General features: G+C 44.6%; 1 protein-coding gene across 3 annotated transcripts in view; it reads left to right on the forward strand.

Annotated features, from left to right (window-relative positions):
- Window positions 1–19,553: 19,553 nt before the first annotated feature.
- The window catches only part of PSD4 (pleckstrin and Sec7 domain containing 4), a 44,404-nt gene continuing 42,108 nt past the window's right edge, over window positions 19,554–21,849 (forward strand). Inside the window, exon 1 of one of the 3 annotated variants that reach the window (XM_044925973.2) lies at window positions 19,554–19,982. In XM_044925973.2, coding sequence (XP_044781908.2) covers window positions 19,569–19,982 — 414 coding nt within the window. In that variant the 5' untranslated portion in view covers window positions 19,554–19,568. The remainder of the gene's footprint in view (window positions 19,983–21,849) is intronic. The other 2 variants (XM_044925975.2, XM_044925974.2) reach the window with 2 other exon arrangements.

Below are 21,849 nucleotides of genomic sequence, written 5' to 3' on the forward strand. Positions count from 1 at the left end.
GTACATTCATACATGTATAGTCATTCATACATACTCAATTCACATAAATCATGTACATTCATACATCTACATTCATTCATACACACTCAACAGCAAAGAAAATGGATAAAACAAAATTGGCTGTGGTCACAAGATGGGTGAATCTTATAGACATCACGTGGGGTTTAAGAATCACAAAAGTATGCTGAGAGCACAATTTCATTTATATAAAGTTCAAAACAGACAGATCTCCATCTGTCTGGTTGTGCAGAGGGCTGCAGAAAGAGTTGTGCCTACTAAGAGCAGCAAGGATGCGCTACCTGAAAGCTGGGCAGTGGCCAGAGAGGCCAGGTAGCATTCTATCTCTTGGCATGGATGTGGTTGGAGGCTTTCTGTATGTATGGCATATTCACAGTTTTGAAATGTCTAAAAATAAAAAACTTTGCCCGCCACACCTCCATCCTGGTATGTTAAGGGAAGGGGGCATCTGGGAAATGGTGAGATTAACAGGTGGAGGACTTCCCTGGTGGCTCAGCGGTAAAGAATCTGCCTGCCAATGCAGGAGACTTGGGTTCCATTCATGATCTAGGAAGATCCTACACATTGAAGAGCAATTAAACCCAAGAGCCACAACTACTGAGCCTGTGCTCTAGAGCCCTGGAGTCACACTTACGGACCACCCCATGTGGAGCAACTACTGAAGCCATCTCACCCTAGAGCCTGCGCTCTGCGACAAGAGAAGCCATCCCAATGAGAAGCCTGAGCACCACAAATAGAGAGTAGCCCCCGCTCGCCACAACTAGAGAAAAGCCTGAGCAGCAACGAAGACCCAGCACAGCCAAAAGTAAATAAATAAGATTACAAAAAACATTCACAGGTGGAATGTTGAATTTGACCCCATGAGATGAAAATGAAGGGTTATAAGAATGATGGTTTATCAAACACATCTCCACTAAGTAGAGTTGGGCCAGCAAGGGGCGCTGTCCCTTCCTGGGGCTATGCTGACCTCTGGGCTTGGTCCCAGGGTGGGGGTGGGGGATTCCTAGAGTCAGACCCCGCTGGGTCCAGAGCCTGCTGTGTGATTTTGGTCAAGTCGCCTTTCTCCTTAAGGCCTACTTCCTCCTTGTCCCAGGAGAGTGTTGATTTAGATTAGAGTTTTCCAAACAGAGCTCCATGCATGCCTCTCTGAGGTCCCTGGAAACAAAGTCCATAGAGGGGAGGCTGAAAAGCTGGGCTCGAACCTAAAACCCCACTCCCACCCAGCCCTCTGCTTCCTAAACTCAACTTCCCTGCAGGGCTTTTGAAGAGGAGATGTTGATGCTGAAAACAAAGGAAACCAAGCAGATGAAAGGCAATTAACTGGAAAAAATCTTTAAGATTTTGCCTAGATGCTGGATCCTAAGATGATAATGAGGTTGCCCTACCGTAGCTTTCTCTTCCTCCTATGTAACAGGGAAGGAACCACATGCTCCATGGGGATGATACAGGATGAAGTGAGACAATATGAGTGAAATTCTGTGTGTGACAAAAGTGTGAGTGTTGCGATATTTTCAATCATGGTAAAAGGAGGAAGTTCAAGTCAGAAAACTCTTCCAGGCCTAATGGTGACAATTATGTTAGTCGCTCAGTTGTGTTGGACTTTATGCAACCCCATGGCCAATAGCCCATCAGGCTCCTCTGTCCATGGGATGCTCTGGGCAAGAATACTGGAGTGGGTTGCCATTTCCTTCTCCAGGGGATCTTCCTGACCCACAGATCGAACCTGGGTCTTCTGAATTGCAGGTGGAGTCTTTACTTTCTGAGCCACCAGGGAAGCCCAGCAGCTTCCAAATGATACTGCAGCTGCTATAACATGGACCACACTTGGAGCAACAAGGTTTTTTTAGAAATATGCTTATACAAGTAACTTTATTTTGGGAGGCTCCAAAATCACTGCAGATGGTGATTGCAGCCATGAAATTAAAAGATGCTTACTCCTTGGAAGAAAAGTTATGACCAACCTAGATAGCATATTCAAAAGCAGAGACATTACTTTGCCAACAAAGGTCCATCTAGTCAAGGCTATGGTTTTTCCAGTGGTCATGTATGTATGTGAGAGTTGGACTGTGAAGAAAGCTGAGAGCTGAAGAATCGATTCTTTTGAACTGTGGTGTTGGAGAAGACTCTTGAGAGTCCCTTGGACTGCAAGGAGATCCAACCAGTCCATTCTGAAGGAGATCAGCCCTGGGTGTTCTTTGGAAGGAATGATGCTAAAGCTGAAACTCCAGTACTTTGGCCACCTCATGTGAAGAGTTGACTCATTGAAAAAGACTCTGATGCTGGGAGGGATTGGGGACAGAAGGAGAAGGGGACGACAGAGGATGAGATGGCTGGATGGCATCACCGACTCGATGGATGTGAGTTTGAGTGAAGTTGGTGATGGACAGGGAGGCCTGGCGTGCTGCGATTCATGGGGTCGCAAAGAGTCAGACACGACTGAGCGACTGAACTGAACTGATACAAGCAACATAGTTTTTAAAAAATCATGTATTTGATTGTACTCAGTCTTAGTTATGGCATGCTGAATCTTTAGTTGCAGCATGTGGAATCTAGTTCCCTCACCAGGGATCAAACCCTGGTCCCCTGCATTGGAAGCATGGAGTCTTAGCCACCAGACTACCAGGGAAGTCCCTGAAGTGTTCTTAAGAGAGGAAAAGCTTTAAGCCATCCTCATGCTGCTAGAATGCCAGACACACAGAACTTTCGTCTGTTTAGTTCCATGATATAACCCAAGATGGGCTTCCCTGGTGGCCCAAATGGTAAAGAGTCTGCCTGTAGTGTGGGAGACTGGAGTTTGATCCCTGCGTTGGGAAGATCCCCTGGAGAAGGAAATGGCAACCTACTCCAGTATTCTTGCCTGGAAAATCCCATGGATGGAGAAGCCTGGCAGGCTGCAGACCATGGGGTCACAAAGAGTTGGACACAACTGAGTGACATGTCCGTATCCCAAGAACTCAGCTTGGGAGATACTGAGCGCTCCATAAACATTTGATAAATAAATAAACTAGCCACTGATATCTCAGTAGGGATTAATGTATTGTATTGGTCAGAAAATTTGAGCAGACAGAGGACTTGGACCAGGGAACTTTTGAAAGAAGCCTAGAAAAAGGGAAAGGACTCTGTTATGAAGAGGTTTAAGGGATTAGGAGGCTTTGCAATGAAAAGATCTGACCATCAGGTGGCAGTAGCACACACAAGCTTTACTGGGCATCCCTGATGGTTCAGTGGTAAAGACGTCGCCTGCCAATGCAGGAGATGCAGGAGACAAGGGTTTGATCTCTGAGTTGGGAAGAGCCCCTGGAGGAGGGAATGGCAGCCCACTCTAGTATTCTTGCCTGGGAAATTCCATGGACAGAGGAGCCTGGCAGGCTACCGTCCAGGGGGTTGCAAAGAGTTGAACATGACTGAGTGACTGACCAAGCACACACGCTTTTCAGGAGGTACATCACAGCACGGGTCTGTCCAAAGGCTACGCAGAAGTGAGTCTCTACTTAGAAGGAGGAGAGCAAGTGGACTCGGGGGAAGGGGTTCCTGTGTGTGTAAGTGATGTCACTCTGTAGTGCTGTCGGGAATCTCTGGGTTAGAAATCTCCAAAGGACAGCAGCAGCTTGAGGATTTTGTGACCTGGGGCTCATTCCCAGCTAGCAAATGCTGGCTACACTTTCATGGGATATGCAAAGCAAGTGGGTTTGAAACGGTTCAAAATCTCTTTATCTGGGTGATACTTAACACAGTTAGGCAGTGGTAGACTTTGGAGCTCACAGATCTCAGCCTGCTATGAAGAAAGGACCGCACATACAGGCCATCTTTGGCTCACTGATAGAACACAGGGCCTGGGCAGCAAGGAAAATGAGGCTTTGTTGGGATGTCCCTGGTGGTCCAGTGGCTGAGACCCCATGCTCCTCATGCAGGTGGCCCAGGTTTGATCCCTGGTTGGGGAACTAGATCACATGTTTTTATTCCCCAAGTCGAGTCCAACTCTTTGCCACCCAATGAACTGCAGCACCTCAGGCTTCCCTAATCCCTCACCATCTCCCAGAATTTTCCCAAGTTCATATTCACTGAATCAGTGATGCCATCCATCTCATCCTCTGTCGTTAACTCATCCTTTTGCCTTCATTCTTTCCCAGCATCAGGATCTTTTCCAAAGAGTTGGCTCTTCAGATTAGCTGGCCAAAGGATTGAAGCTTCAGCGTCAGCGTCAGTCCTTTCAGTGAGTATTCAGGGTTGATTTCCTTCGAGTGACTAGATCATATATGCTGCAACTAAAAAAAAGAGAGAGAGAGATCCTGCATGCACAATGAAGATCAAAGATTCCATGTGCTGCAACTAAGATGGAGCCAAATAAATGAAAATAAAATATTTTAAAAATAAAGTGAAGCTTTGTACAATTAAAATGCAGGACAAGGGTGACTAGGAGGTGGGGGATTCAGGTGGGAGAAAAAAGTAATTTAAAAGTCTTTTCCTGTCACTTCTAGCCTGATTGCACTATAAGATCACAGAATCAAAGAACAGCTAATTTGTAAATTTGACACTGAACACACACGGATCCGGTCTTTAAGACTTTCATAGAATAGTCAGGGTTTCTTTACTAACTAGCTGGTGAACTTGCCCAAGTGACCTCTCCTCTCTAGGCTCAATTTTCTCACATAAAATAGGAAAGGGTTGGATCTGTAGTTCTTATTAGGTTCATGGGCAGAACTTAAAAATAAATGATGACAACACCCAGCCCCAGTTCCCAGAGACTGGCTTGGGAGTGGCCTAGGAGTGAAACTTGGGCATCAGTGTGCCAGTGCCAAGACCCCCTGGACCAGAAGGCTCTTGACTCAAGGACCCTGACACCAAGACTCCCTGCTGCTTCTTCCAAGTCACCTGTATCTGGCGCCTGGCAGAGGCTTAAAATGCAAAGAAGGGAAATGGTCCCTGACTTCAGAGAAAGCCTCCAGAGAAAGTTAGTCGAATCTTTTGACCATATTTTAATTTGGGTTGAAGATGGTGTTACTGAACTAAACTTGGTCCTCTGTTCACCTGCACACAGTGAAGTCAATCTACTGACATTTAGTTGTGGTGAAGGAAAATTCAGTGTTTATTGCAGGGCACCCAGTAAGGAGTCCGGCGGGTGATACTCAGATTAAAGAAAGGGTGAGAGAGAGAGTCGGGCTTCCCAGGTGGTGCCAGTGGTAAAGCACCCAACTGTCAGTGCAGGAGATGTAAGAGATGTGATTTCAATCCCTGGGTCTGGAAGATCCCCTGGAGGAGGGCATGGAAACCCACTTCAGTATTCTTGCCTGGAGAATCCCAAGGACAGAGAAACCTGGCGGGCTATAGTCCATGGGGTCGCAAAGAGTCAGACATGACTGAGGCGACTTCATGTGCACGAGGGAGAGGGTTACGGAGTGTGTGATCAGCTTGTGACCATCAACATTCTTCTGATTTGTTGTTGTTGAGGTAATTGGGAGTCAACATCATCACCTGTCTAGTTCCAACCAGTCTGGGGTCTCTGTGCTTGTGAGTAGCATACAGTTGACTTCTTCTACTTGGTGGGGGTTTCAGTGTCTGCAAAATAGCTCAAGAATATGGTTCAGAATATTATCTCTAGCCCTTGAGAAGAAACTAAAAGTCCTTGACTTTATTTAATGAATAAACTATTATTATTTTGTCTTGCTTGAATATTTTCCTTTGTTTCTGTATATTCCCACTCCTCTGATTACATTTCTTCTCTGGAACTCAAGAAAGGTATATAAGGCTTATTTTTTTTTCTACATTATAAGTGGCAGGCAGGGAATACTGTCGAGGCGGGCTCTGTCCTGGGAAGACCTCAGGCTTTTGCTAGGTTACAACTCCTCCCCCCACTTTTCTTTGATACTCTTCAGTCTTGACGGGGAAGAGGTATGGGAAAGGAATAAAGTTTTGGATAGAGAGATTAATCATAAACTCAGCAGAGGAACTCAATTTTAGGGGAATTCAGCTTTAGTAGAAGAAGTTTTTCTATTTTCTCAGTTTAAGACAGTTTGAGCTTAACTTCTGGGGGCATAGATTGTGCTCTAATAGAAGGTGTTCAGTCGAGGCAAAATTTTTGCAAATTTTGGGGAAACCAAAACATTTTGTGTTTTTTCTTCATATAACTATGAAATCCCTAAGTCAGAATGGCAAATCTCAACATGCTTGATATTAAACCCAGTTGTCAGAAGTTTGGAGAGACAGTGAAATACTCTATTTCTATTGGGCTTCTTAGCCTGAGAAAACTTAAATAGAGGGATGGTCAACTTTGAAAAGAAAGTTTTGCCTCTGGGTTTACCATCCTTACTGTGGTGGTTGTTTAAAAAGCAGTTCAAGAAATATCCACCAGGGGTCAGCATTTTCCTGAAGAAAATCCTATTATTCTCTTCCCATCTTAGTTCTGGGAAAAATCTTGAGAAGAAAAATATATAGTTCAATTCATGCTCTCAGGAGTGAAGGTCAAGTCTTTTAAAGATTTCCTAAGCAAAAGCTGTTTTTTTTCCCTCCAGGGAAAGTTTTTTCGCCTATTAATTGAGCTGTAGTTTAATCCTGACTTGGACTATTTACATGTAGGATTTGACCCTTGACAAGTATCCATCAAATGTTGTCTGTGGTTACCTATGTCTAGTCTCCAAAGGGATTCTAAGGGCTTCTCTTCTCCCAAGAGATTCTAAGGGTATTTTTATACATACTTGAAAGTCAACAGGGACTTTTCTGGTTGTTCAGAGGTTAAGACTCTGCCTTCCAATACAGGGGGCATGGGTTTGATCCCTGGTTGGAGAACTAAGATCCCACATGCTGTGCAGTGTGGCCAAAAATTAAAAAAAGAAAAAAGAAAAGAAAGCCAACAAACTGTGGTCCTGTTTCTAGCTGAGGACCTCTTCCTGGATGATTGATTGACATGTGGAATGAACCCTACCCCACCTCCACCCAGAGGAGTACACACACTCATCTTGCCAGAACTCAACAAAGAAGTTCCAGCATCATGTCTGCAAGGAAGACAGGCATGTTTTCATGTTGGTGGGTGGTGCCTGGTGCTCTCTATAATACATAAACCAAAAGGTCAAGACCCTCATTACCATGAGGAATTGATCCATAGAGGTAACAGCCATGCCTGCATCCTCTCCCCAAGGAAAATCCACACAGATTGGATGACTAAGAAAACTTGACTCAGAGACAGAGCAGAGGAATGATCTTGGTGGCCAGTGAACTCAGACTGCTGCTTCTGGTACTTCACCTTCACTCCAAGGGCCTTCCTCCAATGTCCTGGAGTCAGGCACTCCCCTCCAAGGGCCATGATGGAGTCACTCCTCCACCTTCTTCTCTCTCCTTGGTACTGTTTCTTATGTGTTCATGCACATTTTCTTTCATCACAGGCCATGAAGCTGGAGCATGGGGAGCAGGGAGAGGGAGGTAAGGACTAGTTCCTGCTGGGCTTGGCCAGTAATGTTTAGATTCATAGCCTATCCTAAGTGAGAAGGTTGGGCTTCCTAGGTGGTGCTAGTGGTAAAGAATCTGCCTGCCCATCCAGGACACCTAAGAGATGCAAGTTTTATCCCTGGGTCAGGAAGATCCCCTGGAGGAGGGCATGGCAACCTACTCCAGTATTCTTGCCTGGAGAATCCCATGGACAGAGGATCCTGGCAGGCTTCATTCCATGGGGTCACAAGGAGTCAGACATGACTGAAGCAACAGAGCACGAACACACACAAGGTGGGAGCGATCTGAGCCGTATCCCTTCACCACCCTACACCCTGCTTCAGAGTGCCCACTCTACTCGTCTGCACCACCTAACTCCTACTCAATTTTCAAATCTAGGCTTTTGGGCAACTTTTTCCATGAAGACATTGAGGACCATCTATGCCAGCCCTCATTAAGTTATATAGATGGATAATTTTATTATTTATTTATTATTTTGGCTAGGCTGGGTCTTCATTGCTCACAGGCTCTTCTCTAGTTCTGGCAAGCAGGGGCTACTCTTTAGCTGCAGTGTGAAGACTTCTCATTGTGGTGGCTTCTTTTGTTGCAGAGGACAGGCTCTAGGGCCCTCAGGCTTCGGTAGTTGTGGCACATGGGTTCAGGAGTTGAGACTCCTGAGCTCTTAAGTACAGGCTCAATAGTTGTGGCACATGGGCTTAGTTGCTCTGCAGCATGTGGGATCTTCCCAGACCAGGGACGGAATCCATGTCTCCTGCATTGGCAGGTAGATTCTTTATCACCTAGCCACCAGGGAAGCCAAGGAACTAAGTGTTTTGCATTTTGCAATCCCCAAAGCACTTGGCCACTTACCTGAAACTGATTAAAGCTTTCTCCCCATGAGGAAGCAGAGAGTTCCTATGACAATTTTTCCTAAGCCTAAATGGTATAAAGTGAAGAAGCAATTACCTTAGGACACATCTTGCTAACAGATGCACAAGATAAATTGAGATAAAGCACAGATGCTCATAGATACAGTTCAAAGTTACTGCTGAGAGACTGAGTGTAGTTCCCAAGAAAGGAACTCAGGGGTGCTTAGGTGCTGCTATGGCTTCTGTAACAGCTGGCTACAAAACAACCACTGATGTTATTTTTTATTTCTCCTTTTTTTTTTTTTTTTTTTTTTTGTAAAAGCAAAAATCCTCTTTGGATTCCATTGGCAAAAACAGTAAATTTTTTGTAAATCTTTTGTAAAAAGAAGTGGTGTCAAGCAGACTTTCCAAAAGCAGGGGGTACCTGTAAAACTTCTGTAAACACATTAGGAGCACATTAATTTCATGTGCACCTCCCCTTTACTCTTCCCTTTTCTTAGAAGACCCTGCCCCAGAGATCCACCTGGCTTGTTTCATCTTCTGACTCTTTGCGACCCCATGGACTGTAGCCCACTAGACTCCTCTGTTCATGGGATTTCTCAGGCAGTAATACTGGAGTGGGTTGCCATTTCCTTCTCCAGGGGATCTTCCTGACCCAAAGATTGAACCCCAGTCTCATGCCTTGGCAGGCAGGTTCTTTATTGCTGAGCCATCAGGGAAGCCCACTCCCATATCAGTACCTGATTATTAATTCAAAAATGTTCTTCATGGAGCATGCTGTTGGTCTCTCACTCATGTCTGACTCTTTGGATTATAGCCCGCCAGGCTCCCCTGTACCTGGAACTCTCCAGGCAAGAGTACTGGAGAGGGTTGCTATTCGTGGAGCACGGGCTCTACGTCAATTCCAGGTGCTGGACACATCACACAGAGCACCCCCTAGCTCAGCCTGGAGTGGAAACCAGCTCTAACACACGGAAAATTAATAGTATTTTCCCATAATTACTTTGTATTTTCAGATTTTGCCTTCTTTCTTGTCTTAGAGGGTGAATTGGGAAAATAACGATTCCTTCTCCTGAGGTAGATATGGGGGCCTGAGGGGACTATGTTCCTGTTGTGAAAGCCACAAAATTCTTGGTGGAGCTACAGAAGCTTCCTGAGGCTCATTATATACATTTAAAAAACCCAAATCATAAAACTTCGCAGAGTTGTTTGGACAATTAAATAACATGTGTGAATGTCCTCTATATAAAAAAGCATTATTAAAATGCTATAACCCAAGTGTCTCCAGCTGTCTCCAGCTTGGAGAAGCAAAGTGCAGGATGGGTGCTAGGGTCCTGATCCAACTCCCCTAAGCCCCTCACTGTCCCCTAGTATGAAGCCAGCCCCACCCAGTAATTCCAGATGACCCAGTAGGGGGACCTTCATTCCTGTCTGTCAGAACCTCCATCCCCCAATCTCCTTCCACTTCCCTCCTCTCCTTATCCATCAACATCTGTGCCTGGGGCAATCTCACCAAATGATCCCAGAATCCCCAATTCTTCAGAAACGCAGTTAGTTACAGTGTTAGTAGTCACTCAGTCATGTCCAATTCTTTGTGACCTCATGGACTGTGACTGCCAGGCTCCTCCATCCCTGGGGTTCACCAGGCAAGAATACTGGCATGGGTAGCCTTTCCCTCTCCAGGGGATCTTCCCTATCCAGGGATCAAACCTGGGTCTCCAGCATTGCAGACAGATTCTGTCCTGTCTGAGCTACCAGGCAAGCCCCATTGTAAACCCAGATAGCTTTAAAAATTATTTTGGACTTTGGGGGGGTTTCTGGAAGAGATTAGCATTTGAATGGGTAGACTGGGTAAAGCAAGTGACCCTCACTAATGCCTGTGGACATCATCCAATTTACTAAGGGTGTGAATAGAAAAAAAAAGGCATAAGAAGGACAAATTTGCTCTCTTTGCTTGAGTTGAGAGTATCATCATCCGTTTGATCATCAAAAAAGCAAGAGAGTTCCGGGAAAACATCTATTTCTGCTTTATTGACTACGCCAAAGCCTTTAGACTTGGGCTTCCCTGGTTCTCAGGTCTCTGGACTCAGACTGGGACTCATAGCAGTCAGTTCCTTGTTCTCCAGCTTGCAGATGCCAGATCAGGCGTGAATTCCTATAGTGAATGGATGGACGGATGGATGGCTAAATAAATAAATCCTCTTAGCTCTATTTCTCTGGAGAACCCTGGCTCATACTGTACAAATATATTTGTAGCGTTGTACAACCGTCACCACAGTTTCATCATTTTTATCACCCCAGAGAGAAACCCCATATCTTTTAGCAGTCACTCCCTCTTCCCCTTTCTCCCAGTCCTAGGCAACAATTAATCTACTTTCTGTCTCTACAGATTTGCCTATGGCAGACATTTTATATAAATGGGCTCATGCAATATGTGATCTTTTGTGCCCTTAACTTAGTGTAATGTTTTGAGGTTAATCCATATCATAGTATCATGGAGCAGTATAGCTGGATGATATTGCATTGCATGGACATACTACTGTGTTTTGTTTACTCATTCATCAGTAGATGGACATTTGGGTTGTTTCCAGTTTAGCCTATCATGAATAATGTTGCTATCAACATTTGTGTACACATTTTTTATGTGAGCATATGTTTTTATTTCTCTTGGATATGTATCAGAAAGTAGGATTGTAGGTCATTCGGTACTTCTATGGTTAACCTTGAGGAATGACCAAACTGTTTTCCAACGCTCGTTATTGTTTAGTCCCTAAGTCATGTCAATCCTAAAGTAAATGAAGCCTGAAATTCACTAGAAGGACTAAAGCTGAAGCCCTGATACTTTGGCCACCTGATGAAAAGAGATGAATCACTGGAAAAGACCCTGATGCTGGGAAAGATTGAGGGCAGGAGGAGAAGAGGGTGACAGAGGGTGAGATGGTTGGATGGCATCACCAACTCAATGGACACGAGTTTGAGCAAGCTCCGGGAGACAGTGAAGGACAGGGAAGCCTGGCTTGATGCAGTTCATGAGGTCACAAAGAATCAGACACAATTTAGTGGCTGAGCAACAACATGTCCAACTCTTTTGTGACCCCATGGACTGTGTAGCCTTGCCAGGCTCCTCTGTCCACGGGATTTCCCTAGCAAGAATACTGAAGTCGGTTACCACTTACTTCCCCAGGGTAATCGTCCCGATCCAGGGATCAAACCTGAGTCTCCTGTATTGGCCACCAAATTCTTTACCACCTGGGAAACCCCTTTCCAAACCTACTAGATCATTTTATAATCCTACAAGCAGCATAGCCAGGCTTCAACCGAACATGAAATGTGAGCTTCCAGATATTCAAACTGGATTTCGAAAAGGCAGAGGAACAAGAGATCAAATTGCCAACATCTGTCTGATCATCAAAAAAGCAAGAAAGTTCCAGAAAAACATCTATTTCTGCTTTATTGACTACACCAAAGCCTTTGACTGTGTGGATCACCACAAACATATGAAATTTAGAAAGATGATAAAATGACCCTATATGTGAGACATAAAAAGAGACACAGATGTAAAGAACAGACTTTTGGACTCAGTGGGAGAAGGCGAGAGTGGGATGATTTGAGAGAATAGCATTGAAACATGTTTATTACCATATGTGAAATAGATCACCAGTTCAGGTTCGATGCATGAGATAGGGCGCTCAGGGCCTGTGCACTGGGATGACTCTGAGGGATGGGATGGGGAAGGAGGTGGGAGGGGGGTTCAGGATGGGGACACATGTACACCCATGGCTGCTTCATGTCAATGTATGGCAAAACCATTACAATATTCTAAGGTAATTAGCCTCCAATTAAAATAAATAAATTAACTTTTTTTAAAAAAGAAAATTCTTAAAGAGATGGGAATACCAGACCACTTGACCTGCCTCTTGAGAAACCTATATGCAGGTCAGGAAACAACAGTTAGAACTGGACATGGGACAACAGACTGGTTCCAAATAGGAAAAGGTGTACGTCAAGGCTGTATATTGTCACCCTGCTTATATAACTTATATGCAGAGTACATCATGAGAAACGCTGGGCTGGAAGAAGCACAAGCTGGAATCAATATTGTGGGAGAAATATCAATAACCTCAGATATGCAGATGAATACCCTTATGGCAGAAAGTGAAGAAGAACTAAAGAGCCTCTTGATGAAAGTAAAAGAGGAGAGTGAAAAAGTTGGCTTAAAGCTCAACATTCAGAAAACTAAGATCATGGCATCTGGTCCCATCACTTCATGGCAAATAGATGGAGAACAGTGGGAAAAGTGGCAGACTTTATTTGGGGGGGGGGGTCTCCAAAATCACTGCAGATGCTGACTGCAGCCATGAAATTAAAAGACGCTTACTCCTTGGAAGGAAAGTTATGACCAACCTAGGCAGCATATTTAAAAGCAGAGACATTACTTTGCCAACAAAGGTCCATCTAGTCAAAGCTATGGTTTTTCCAGTAGTCATGAATGGATGTGAGAGTTGGACTATAAAGAAAGCTGAGCACTGAAGAATTGATGCTTTTGAACTGTGGTGTTGGAGAAGACTCTTGAGAGTCCCTTGGACTGCAAGGAGATCAAACCAGTCAATCCTAAAGGCAATCAGTCCTGAATATTCATTGGAAGGACTGATGCTGAAGCTGAAACTCCAATACTTTGGCCACCTGATGCAAAGAACTGACTCCTTTGTAAAGACCCTGATGCTGGGAAAGATTGAAGGCAGGAGAAGGGGATGACAGAGGATGAGATGGTTGGATGGCATCACCGACTCAATGGACATGAGTTTGAGTAAACTCCGAGAGTGTGATAGACAGGGAGGCCTGGCGTGCTGTAGTTCATGGGTTGCTAAGAGTCGGACACGACTGAACTGAACTGAACCAGAAGCATAGGAGGATTCACATTTCCCATATCCTCACCAACACTTATTTTCTTTTATTATGCCCAGCCTACTGGATGTGAAGTAGTATCTCACTGGCATTTTGATTTGTATTTCTCTGATGTCTAATGATGTCAACATTCAGAAAATGAAGATCATGGCATCTGGTCCCAACACTTCATGGGAAATAGATGGGGAAACAGTGGAAACAGTGTCAGACTTTATTTTGGGGGGCTCCAAAATCACTGCAGATGGTGACTGCAGCCATGAAATTAAAAGACGCTTTCTCCTTGGAAGAAAAGTTATGACCAACCTAGATAGCATATTCAAAAGCACAGACATTACTTTGCCAACAAAGGTCCGTCTAGTCAAGGCTATGGTTTTTCCAGTGGTCATGTATGGATGTGAGAGTTGGACTGTAAAGAAAGCTGAGCACCGAAGAATTGATGCTTTTGAACTGTGGTGTTGGAGAAGACTCTTGAGAGTCCCTTGGACTGCAAGGAGATCCAACCAGTCCATTCTGAAGGAGATCAGCCCTGGGATTTCTTTGGAAGGAATGATGCTAAAGCTGAAACTCCAGTACTTTGGCCACCACCTCATGTGAAGAGTTGACTCATTGGAAAAGACTCTGATGCTGGGAGGGATTGGGGGCAAGAGGAGAAGGCGACAACAGAGGATGAGATGGCTGGATGGCATCACTGACTTGATGGACATGAGTTTGAGTGAACTCCGGGAGTTGGTGATGGACAGGGAGGCCTGGCGTGCTGTGATTCATGGGGTCGCAAAGAGTCGGACAAGACTGAGTGAACTGAACTGAACTGAACTTAAGCATCTTTTCATAAGCTTATTGGTCATTTGTATATCTTATTTGGAGAAATGTCTATTCAAATATTTTGCCCATTTTTCATTGAGTTGAAAGATTTCTTTATATGTTCTAGATACAAGTCCCAAAGTTCATGTTCTTACAATACAGAGTTCTAGGTGTTCCAGAACCATTTGTAGAAAGACTTTATTTTTTTCACTAAATTACCTTGACGCTTTCGCCAAATGATGCCAATTGACCATGCATGTGTGGAACTATATTTGAACACTTTACTTCCATTGCATTGGTCTGTTTATTTGTCTTCATGCCTTTTCAGTTTGGAGTATTTCCTAATTTTCCCTGTAATATCTTCTCTGACTCCTGGTTATTTAGAGGCATACTGCTTGATTTCCAAATATTAGGGCATTTTCTAGATAAATTATTGCTGCTGATTTCTAGCTTAATTTCATTCTGATTGAGAAGACATAATTTCTACAATTTCAACCCACTGTTTGATAGTCCAAAGAGTTGGTCTTGGTTAAAGTTCACGTGTACTTGAATATATATTCTGCTGTCGGTGGTATAATATTCTATAATGTTGATTTCATAATGATAAATTATAATGTTTACATCTTCTGTACCCTTATGACTTTGTACTTGTGTTATTAATTACTGAGAGAGGTGTTTAAATATTCAACTCTGTGAATTTTATGTTTCTCTCTTCTGTTCCGTCAATTTCTGCTTGATGTGTTTGGAAGTTTGATTGTTAGATTCATCATATTTAGGGTTATGTTTTCTTGATGAATTGATCCTTAATCTTTACAAAAATGACACTTTTTAATTTGGGGAATACTCCTTGTGTTGAAGTCTACTTTGTACAAACTTAATGTGGTTACACCTAGCTTTCTCAGGCTTACTGTTTACATTGTATAATTTATTCACTCATTTACTTTCAACCCATCTATATCTTAGAGTGAATCTTTTCTAAACATAGCATTGGGTCTTTTCTTAGTCATTTTGACAAATCTTGCCTTTTAACTGAAGTGTTTAATATAGTTGTTGATAACTTTTCAATCTTGCTACTTGTTTTATTTGTGTCCGTTCATTTTTGTTTACTTTTTCTAAATGTAGAGTTGGGTATCTTTTCTATGCATAGAGTTGAGTCTTTTATTAGTCATTTTGACAAGTTCTATCTTTTAACTGAAGGTGTACAGTAGTTCTTGATAACTTTTCAATCTTGCTATTTGTCTCTTTTTTTTTTTGGTTATTTTTCATAGCTTTCCTGACTTCTCTATTTCAATAGTTACTTTTATATCTTATACTGACACTACTCTGAGTTAATATTATAAAGCTTCACGTGTGAGAACCTTACAACAATATGGTTTTATTTACCTTCCCTTTTGCTTTGTGATTTTCTTGTCACACTCCTTGCTTCTTCTACATGTGTTATAAACCTCCTAATATTATTGGTTTTTTTTTAATCTAAATTGTCAGTTGATTTTTAAATCATTGAATACAAGAAAGAAAATTGTCTTTTATATTCAATAATATATTTATCATTTCCTGTCCTCTTTGTTTCTTTCTGTAGATTCTAAATTTTATCTTGCATCATTTCCTCATCCTGAAAATTTTCTTCACTTTCTTTTGGAGTGTGAATCTGCTGGTGGCAAACACTAGTTTTGTCTATTTGACAATATCTTTATTTAGATTTCCATTCAAAGCATGTTTTTAACTAGATACAGAAACTATAAGTTAATAGATCTTTTTCCTTTCAATACTTAAAATTGATGTCCCATTGTCTTTTGGCTTACATTGTTTCTGATGAGAACTTAGCCATTGTTCCTATCATTGGATCCATGTACGCAATGCGTATTTTTTCCCCTGGTTCCTTACAAGACTTTTCTCTTCATCTCTGTTAAGTTGGTAACTGTGAAAGGATGAGATTTGATTTTACTCCTCTTATAAGCCAGAAAGTTAGCATGTCACCATTTTCATAGACACTGGTGAAGACAAGAGAGAGTTTATGACTCACAGCAGTAGGAGGGGAACATTGGTTCATAGGTTGTGAGTGTGCTCTCACTTGCTCAGTTGTGTCTGACTCTTTGTGACCCCATGGACTGCAGCCCACCAGGATCCTCTGTCTATTGGTTTTCCCAGGCAAGAATACTGGACTGGGTTGCCATTTCCTTCTTCAGGCAATCTTCCTGACCCAGGGATCGAACCCAAGTCTCCTATATCAGAGGGTGGATTCTTTACTACAAATCTACCAGAGAAGCCTGCGGGCATGATAATTGTGATATAATAAGAAATACATATTTGGTCTTTGCCCCTGGTTCCTGGCACAGAACTCCTAAAGCCTCTTGTGATTTTCTGAGTGAGAGAGTAATAGGAGCATCTTTTGTTGTAATATTTGTTTGTTTGTTTTGTCCCCAGTTTCTGAAATAGCTCTGCAGTGACAAAGGTGAAGGAGAGTTGTCTGTTATTCATAGCAAGCAGCTTTCAAAACACCTGAGTTTATGTTAATGAAGTGACTTTTGGAAAGCTCCTATAGATGGGGACTGGTTGCCATGTGAAACAGTCATTCAACTAGAGGGTTGGAACTTTCAATCCTATCCCCTTGATCTCCAGGGAGCAGAGAGGTGTGGAGATTGAATTTAGTCACCAAAGGTAAATGGTTTAATCAGTCATATGCCTACATAATGGAACCTCCATAAAAACCCTAAAGCACTGTGTTTGAAGAGCTTCTTCAAGTTCTTGAAAGAATGGGTTGGTGAACACATCCGTGTACCGGGAGGGTGGTGGGCCTGGAGATGGTGTAGAAGCTCTGCACGCTTTCCCATACTTTGTCCTGTGTGTCCATTGCATTTGGTTGTTCCTGAGTTACATCCTGTAAACTGGTAGCAGTAAGTCAAGTGATTCTTGAGTTTTGTGGGCCACTGTAGAAATTAACAAGTCTAGGAGAGGGTCCCCACTCCAGTACTCTTGCCTGGAAAATCCCATGGATGGAGGAACCTGGTGGGCTGCAGTCCATGGGGTCGCTAAGAGTCGGATACGACTGAGCGACTTCACTTTCACTTTCATGCATTGGAGAGGGAAATGACAACCCACTCCAGTGTTCTTGCCTGGAGAATCCCAGGGACGGGGGGAGCCTGGTGGGCTGCCATCTATGGGTTCGCACAGAGTCGGACACGACTGAAGTGACTTAGCAGCAGCAGCAGCAGGAGAGGGTCCTGGGAGTCCTTAATTTACAGCCAGTAAGTGAGAAGTACAGTTGACAACCTGGAACTTGTGATTGGCATCTGAAGTGAGGGGAAGCCCCTAGCCTGTGGGTTCTGCAATAATTCTGAGTAGTGTCATAATTAAATGATAGGACATCCTGCTGGTCTGAAGAGTTGGAGAATTGCTTAATATGAGGGAAAACCCCATACATTTGATATCAGAAGTATTAAGAGTGTAGAGGGAAACAGTTTTCCTTGAGTTAGCAAGGTTTTTTTTTTTTCCTTTTAGTGGGTATATTGTAATTGTTTTTTTTTCCCCTCTTTTTTACCATAGTTCACATAGTCTATTCACAATGTCTACAATTTTTTTCCCATTGTTGTTGTTGTATGGTAGATATTGTAAATGATGCATTGTAGATGTTCTGGATTCTTTTATTTTCCTGTGAAGAGTGTCAAATTTTGTTCCAGCAGGAAATCAAATGACTGGAAACTCACTTTGGTTTTGTAGGGGCTTGGTTTTAGATTTCTCTTGATTTGTCCCTAATCCTGGCAGATATTCCTTAATCTTGGAATGCAGTCTTTACTCCTCAAGTGTGTCATTCTGAAGTTTCAGTGGACAGTTGAAGCAGCATTTACAACAGCCAAAATATGGAAGCAACACAAGTGTCCATCAACAGGTGAATAAAGAACATGTGGGATACATACATACACACACACATATACACAATGAAATACTACTCAGACACAGACATGGATGAAAGTGTGCCATTTGCAACAACATGGATGGACTTGGAGGACATCATGCTTACTGAAATAAGTCAGAGAAAGAAAACACTGCGTAATATCACTTACATGTGGTATCTAAAAAATACAACAAGCTGGCAAAAATAGCAAAAAAGAAACAGACTTGCAGACATAGAAACAAGCTAGTGCTTACCAGTGGGAAAGGCGAGGGAGGAGGGTAAACCAGGGGTGGAGGATTAAGGGGAACAAACTTCTTTATATAATATAAATAAGCTACAAGGATATATTTTACAGCAAAGGGAACATAACCAATGTTTTATAATAACTACAAATTGAGTATAACTTTCAAAAAATGTAAATCACTATGTTGTATACCTGAAACTCACACAGTGTCATAAATCAACTGTACCTCAAAATAATAACAAATTTCAAATAAAGAAACAAAAAAGCCAAGTGTTCACAAAGCAGCTCTAAGACAGCAGAACTTGAGTCCAAACTTCCCAGCAGCAGGCAACGAACTGTTCAAATGTCTGTTTGGCTCTTGTTTTCCTTTGGGTCATGTGGGTTCTTGCCCCATGCGTGTTCATTCAGGAGTCAGCCAAGGATTTGAGGGGAGTTTGCAGGCAGTTACCTGTTGCACCTTTTCCCTGTGTGGCTCCCTCCTTGCTAGGATCTTTCCCCTCAGGGAGTGGCCCCTCACCTCCCAGCACCAGTTTACAACAGACCACTCCCCTGCTGGACGGAGAACTTTCTGAGTATTTGGTGCAGGCTTCTATTCCACAGCACCTAGTCAGTGTCTGGCATATATACAGTAGGTGCACAGTAAATGTTTGTACCAGTACCAAACAAATTATTATTGAGTTGTAGGATTGCTGACCTAGCATCAAGTCTGTCATCCACAAATGACAAAGCAACAGCGTTGCACGGTGACAGACAGCTTTTGTCTGTGTGTCATGGGTCAGGTTACTTCACCTCTCTGTGCCTCCGTTTCCTTTATAGGGATGGCTTTCTACCTTATAGGGTGATTATAGGATTAAATATTAAGACAGAGAGCTAGTGGCTGGCATATTGACAATGCTCATATATTAAATACTAGTAATCGCTGCTGTTGTTGCTTGAAGAGGACCTCATCCAACACAGAGGAACTTCTAAGGACTTCCAGGTGGTCCAGTAAGACTCTGCCCTTCCACTGCAGGCGGTGGGGATCTCACCCCTTGCGGTGAGATGTGGACAAAGAAGAAAAGAAAGGAGAACGAAATGGACTTCTGTTGTCTATCTCTAAGGAAGCTAAAGTATCACTGACTGCACTAGAAATATGGACTCACTTCGATTTTCACATAGAGATCCTTACACAGTTACAGGCAGAAACTAGAGTGGCATCTGGTGGGGCATTGAAAAATAAGAGCCTCCTGCCAATACCACGACCTCTGAGGACATGTTTACTAAGACAAATTCAAGTTTCAAGACACAGCTATTCGTCTCCAAGCCACCGATCCCTAAACCATCAAGCAAAATTTCACCGTAAATCAAGTTATAGACGGCTGAAATTCCGAGCTCAAATAATGCCACTTTTTTCTTGAGCCCAAATAAGAACTACTACAGGATGGGTTTGGAGGGACTCGGATTTGTACCCAGCTTGGGGCCGTGCACACGTCTGAGATTCCGGCTGGTGTCTGGGCTGGAGGAGGACACCGGAGCGGGGCTCCAGACGCCGGCGGCCAGCCCGGCTGGAGCACCGCAGGTCATGCAGGAGGCGCCCGCCCGCCCTGCCGGCCCGCGCCGCCGCCGTCAGACCAGTCGGACGGCTTCGCCCGCCCCGCCCCGCGCCGCCGGTTCTGCCGCCGCCCTAGTCTCCGCGCCGGAAACCCAGTGCCTCCCGCGAGCCGCGCGCCAGAGCTGGACCGGCCCGGCCCCCGGCGCAGCTGCCGCCCCGCAGCCCCCAAGCCCGCGCCTGGGCTCCGGGCCATGGGGCGCCCGGGCGGGCGGGCGGCCGGAGCAGGAGCCCCGCGGGACTCGGGTAAGAACAGGTGGGGCCCCGCGCCGCCCTCGATGGGGACCGTGTGCCAGCGCACTGGGGCGCCGACCGGGGGAGCCCCTTTGCAACCGGGGACAGCGGGAGCGAGTGGGGGTCTTCCGCCTTCAATTTCATCAGGGGGCGGGGCCAGGGACCGCAGGGGGACAGCAGAGCCTGCCCCGGCCTGGGTTGCCAGTGGCCACACTGACCTCCTCCAGCTGGGCGGGTTGCATTTGGGTGCAGGAGGAGTCCTCAAAAGCCTGCAGCGTCTGAGTCGGGCGCCACCGAGGGCCGTACTCCTTATATCCCATTGGCCTCGGTGGGCCCTGGGCTTGTGACCCGGCCAGGACCTTCTCTCTGTTTGCTGGGAGCCTGGCCGGCCTGGCAGGCTGTCCGCCTCTCCAGGAGCGCACGGGGATGGAGGAGAAGCCAGCTGTTCCCCATTTCCTTGGGTGCTGGCCCCCCTCTCCTTGGCCCTGCTAGGTGTGTCTGGTCAGAAAACCCCAGAGATTCCTAAGACGGTAAAAAGTGTCTGCCTGGGGTTCTTTCTGGCCCTGGGCTTGAGTTTAGCTTCTTTCAGTAAAATAGCGGAGCCAGGACTGTGAGTTCTTTGCAGGTGTGTTTCCCCCCGGGGCTGCAAGGTGCAGTGCATTGCTAACTGTGCTCACCCAGACCCCTGTGTCCGTGGCCTGCATGTCTGGGTCAGGTGGGCAGCAGCAAAGTGGAGGCTAGGGCAGCCAGGGGCCCCACCTGCCCTTGAACCTTCCCCCGGCCCAGGGTTGATTGAATGTAATTAGCCACTAATTGAATGTCTCTGAGCCCCTCTACATGTGAAACACACCAAGGTCAGATTTAGACAGCTGACCCTGCTGAGTGATTCATTCTTTTCTTCCAGATATGGTGTTTCCCTTAGGTGAAGGGTCTGAAGAAGGGTCATTCATTCATTCATCCAAAATTTACTGAGTGCCAACTACTAATCAGACACGGAGGCACTGAGAATATAGCTGCTCTTATTTACATGAGTTGTAGGAAAGAGAAAATAAGTAAGCAGATGAATCATATTATTTCCGACAGTGAGAAGTGCTATAAAACAAAACAAAGCGGGATGACGATGGGCATGAGCATGCGTGCTCAGTTGTGTCTGATTCTTTGCGTCCCCATGGGCTGTAGCCCGCCAGGCTCCTCTGTCCATGGCATTCTCCAGGAAAGAATACTGGAGTGGGTTGCCATTTCCTTCTCCAGGAGATCTTCCCAACCCAGGGACTGAACCCTTGTCTCCTGCATTGGCAGGCGAGTTCTTTACCAGTGAGCCACCAGGGAAGCTGTCTGACTTGTTGGGAGGTTTAAATCTGAGACATCGATTTGAGTTTCCCTGGAAGACATACCCTTTTTTTCTCTTTAATATTTATTTATTTATCTGGCTGTGCGGAGTCTTAGTTGCAGCATGTGAACTCTTAGTTGTGGCATGTGGGATCTACTTCCCTGACAAGGTATCAAACCCAGGCCCTCTGCATTGGGAGCAAGGAGTCTTAGCCACTGGACCACCATGGAAATCCCGGAAGACATATTCTTTTGAGTCACTTACTTGTTCATTTATTTGACAAATACTGAGGGCCCACATGTTAGGCACTGTTCTGGGTATTAAGTATACATCACTGAATAAGACAGTCTTTCCTCTCGTAGAGTTTATTTTCCAGTGGAGAGAAATGGACAGCAACAACACAGTAACACAGAGATTCGCTCAGTCATGTCTGACTCCTTGCAACCCCACAGACTGTAGCCTGCCAGGGTCCTCTGTCAATGGAATTCTCCAGGGAAGAATACTGGAGCAGGTTGCCATTCCCTTCTTTAGGGCATCTTCCCAACCCAG

The sequence above is a fragment of the Bubalus bubalis genome, chromosome 12, assembly GCF_019923935.1.
Source record: "Bubalus bubalis isolate 160015118507 breed Murrah chromosome 12, NDDB_SH_1, whole genome shotgun sequence".
In the NCBI taxonomy this organism is placed as follows: domain Eukaryota; kingdom Metazoa; phylum Chordata; class Mammalia; order Artiodactyla; family Bovidae; genus Bubalus; species Bubalus bubalis.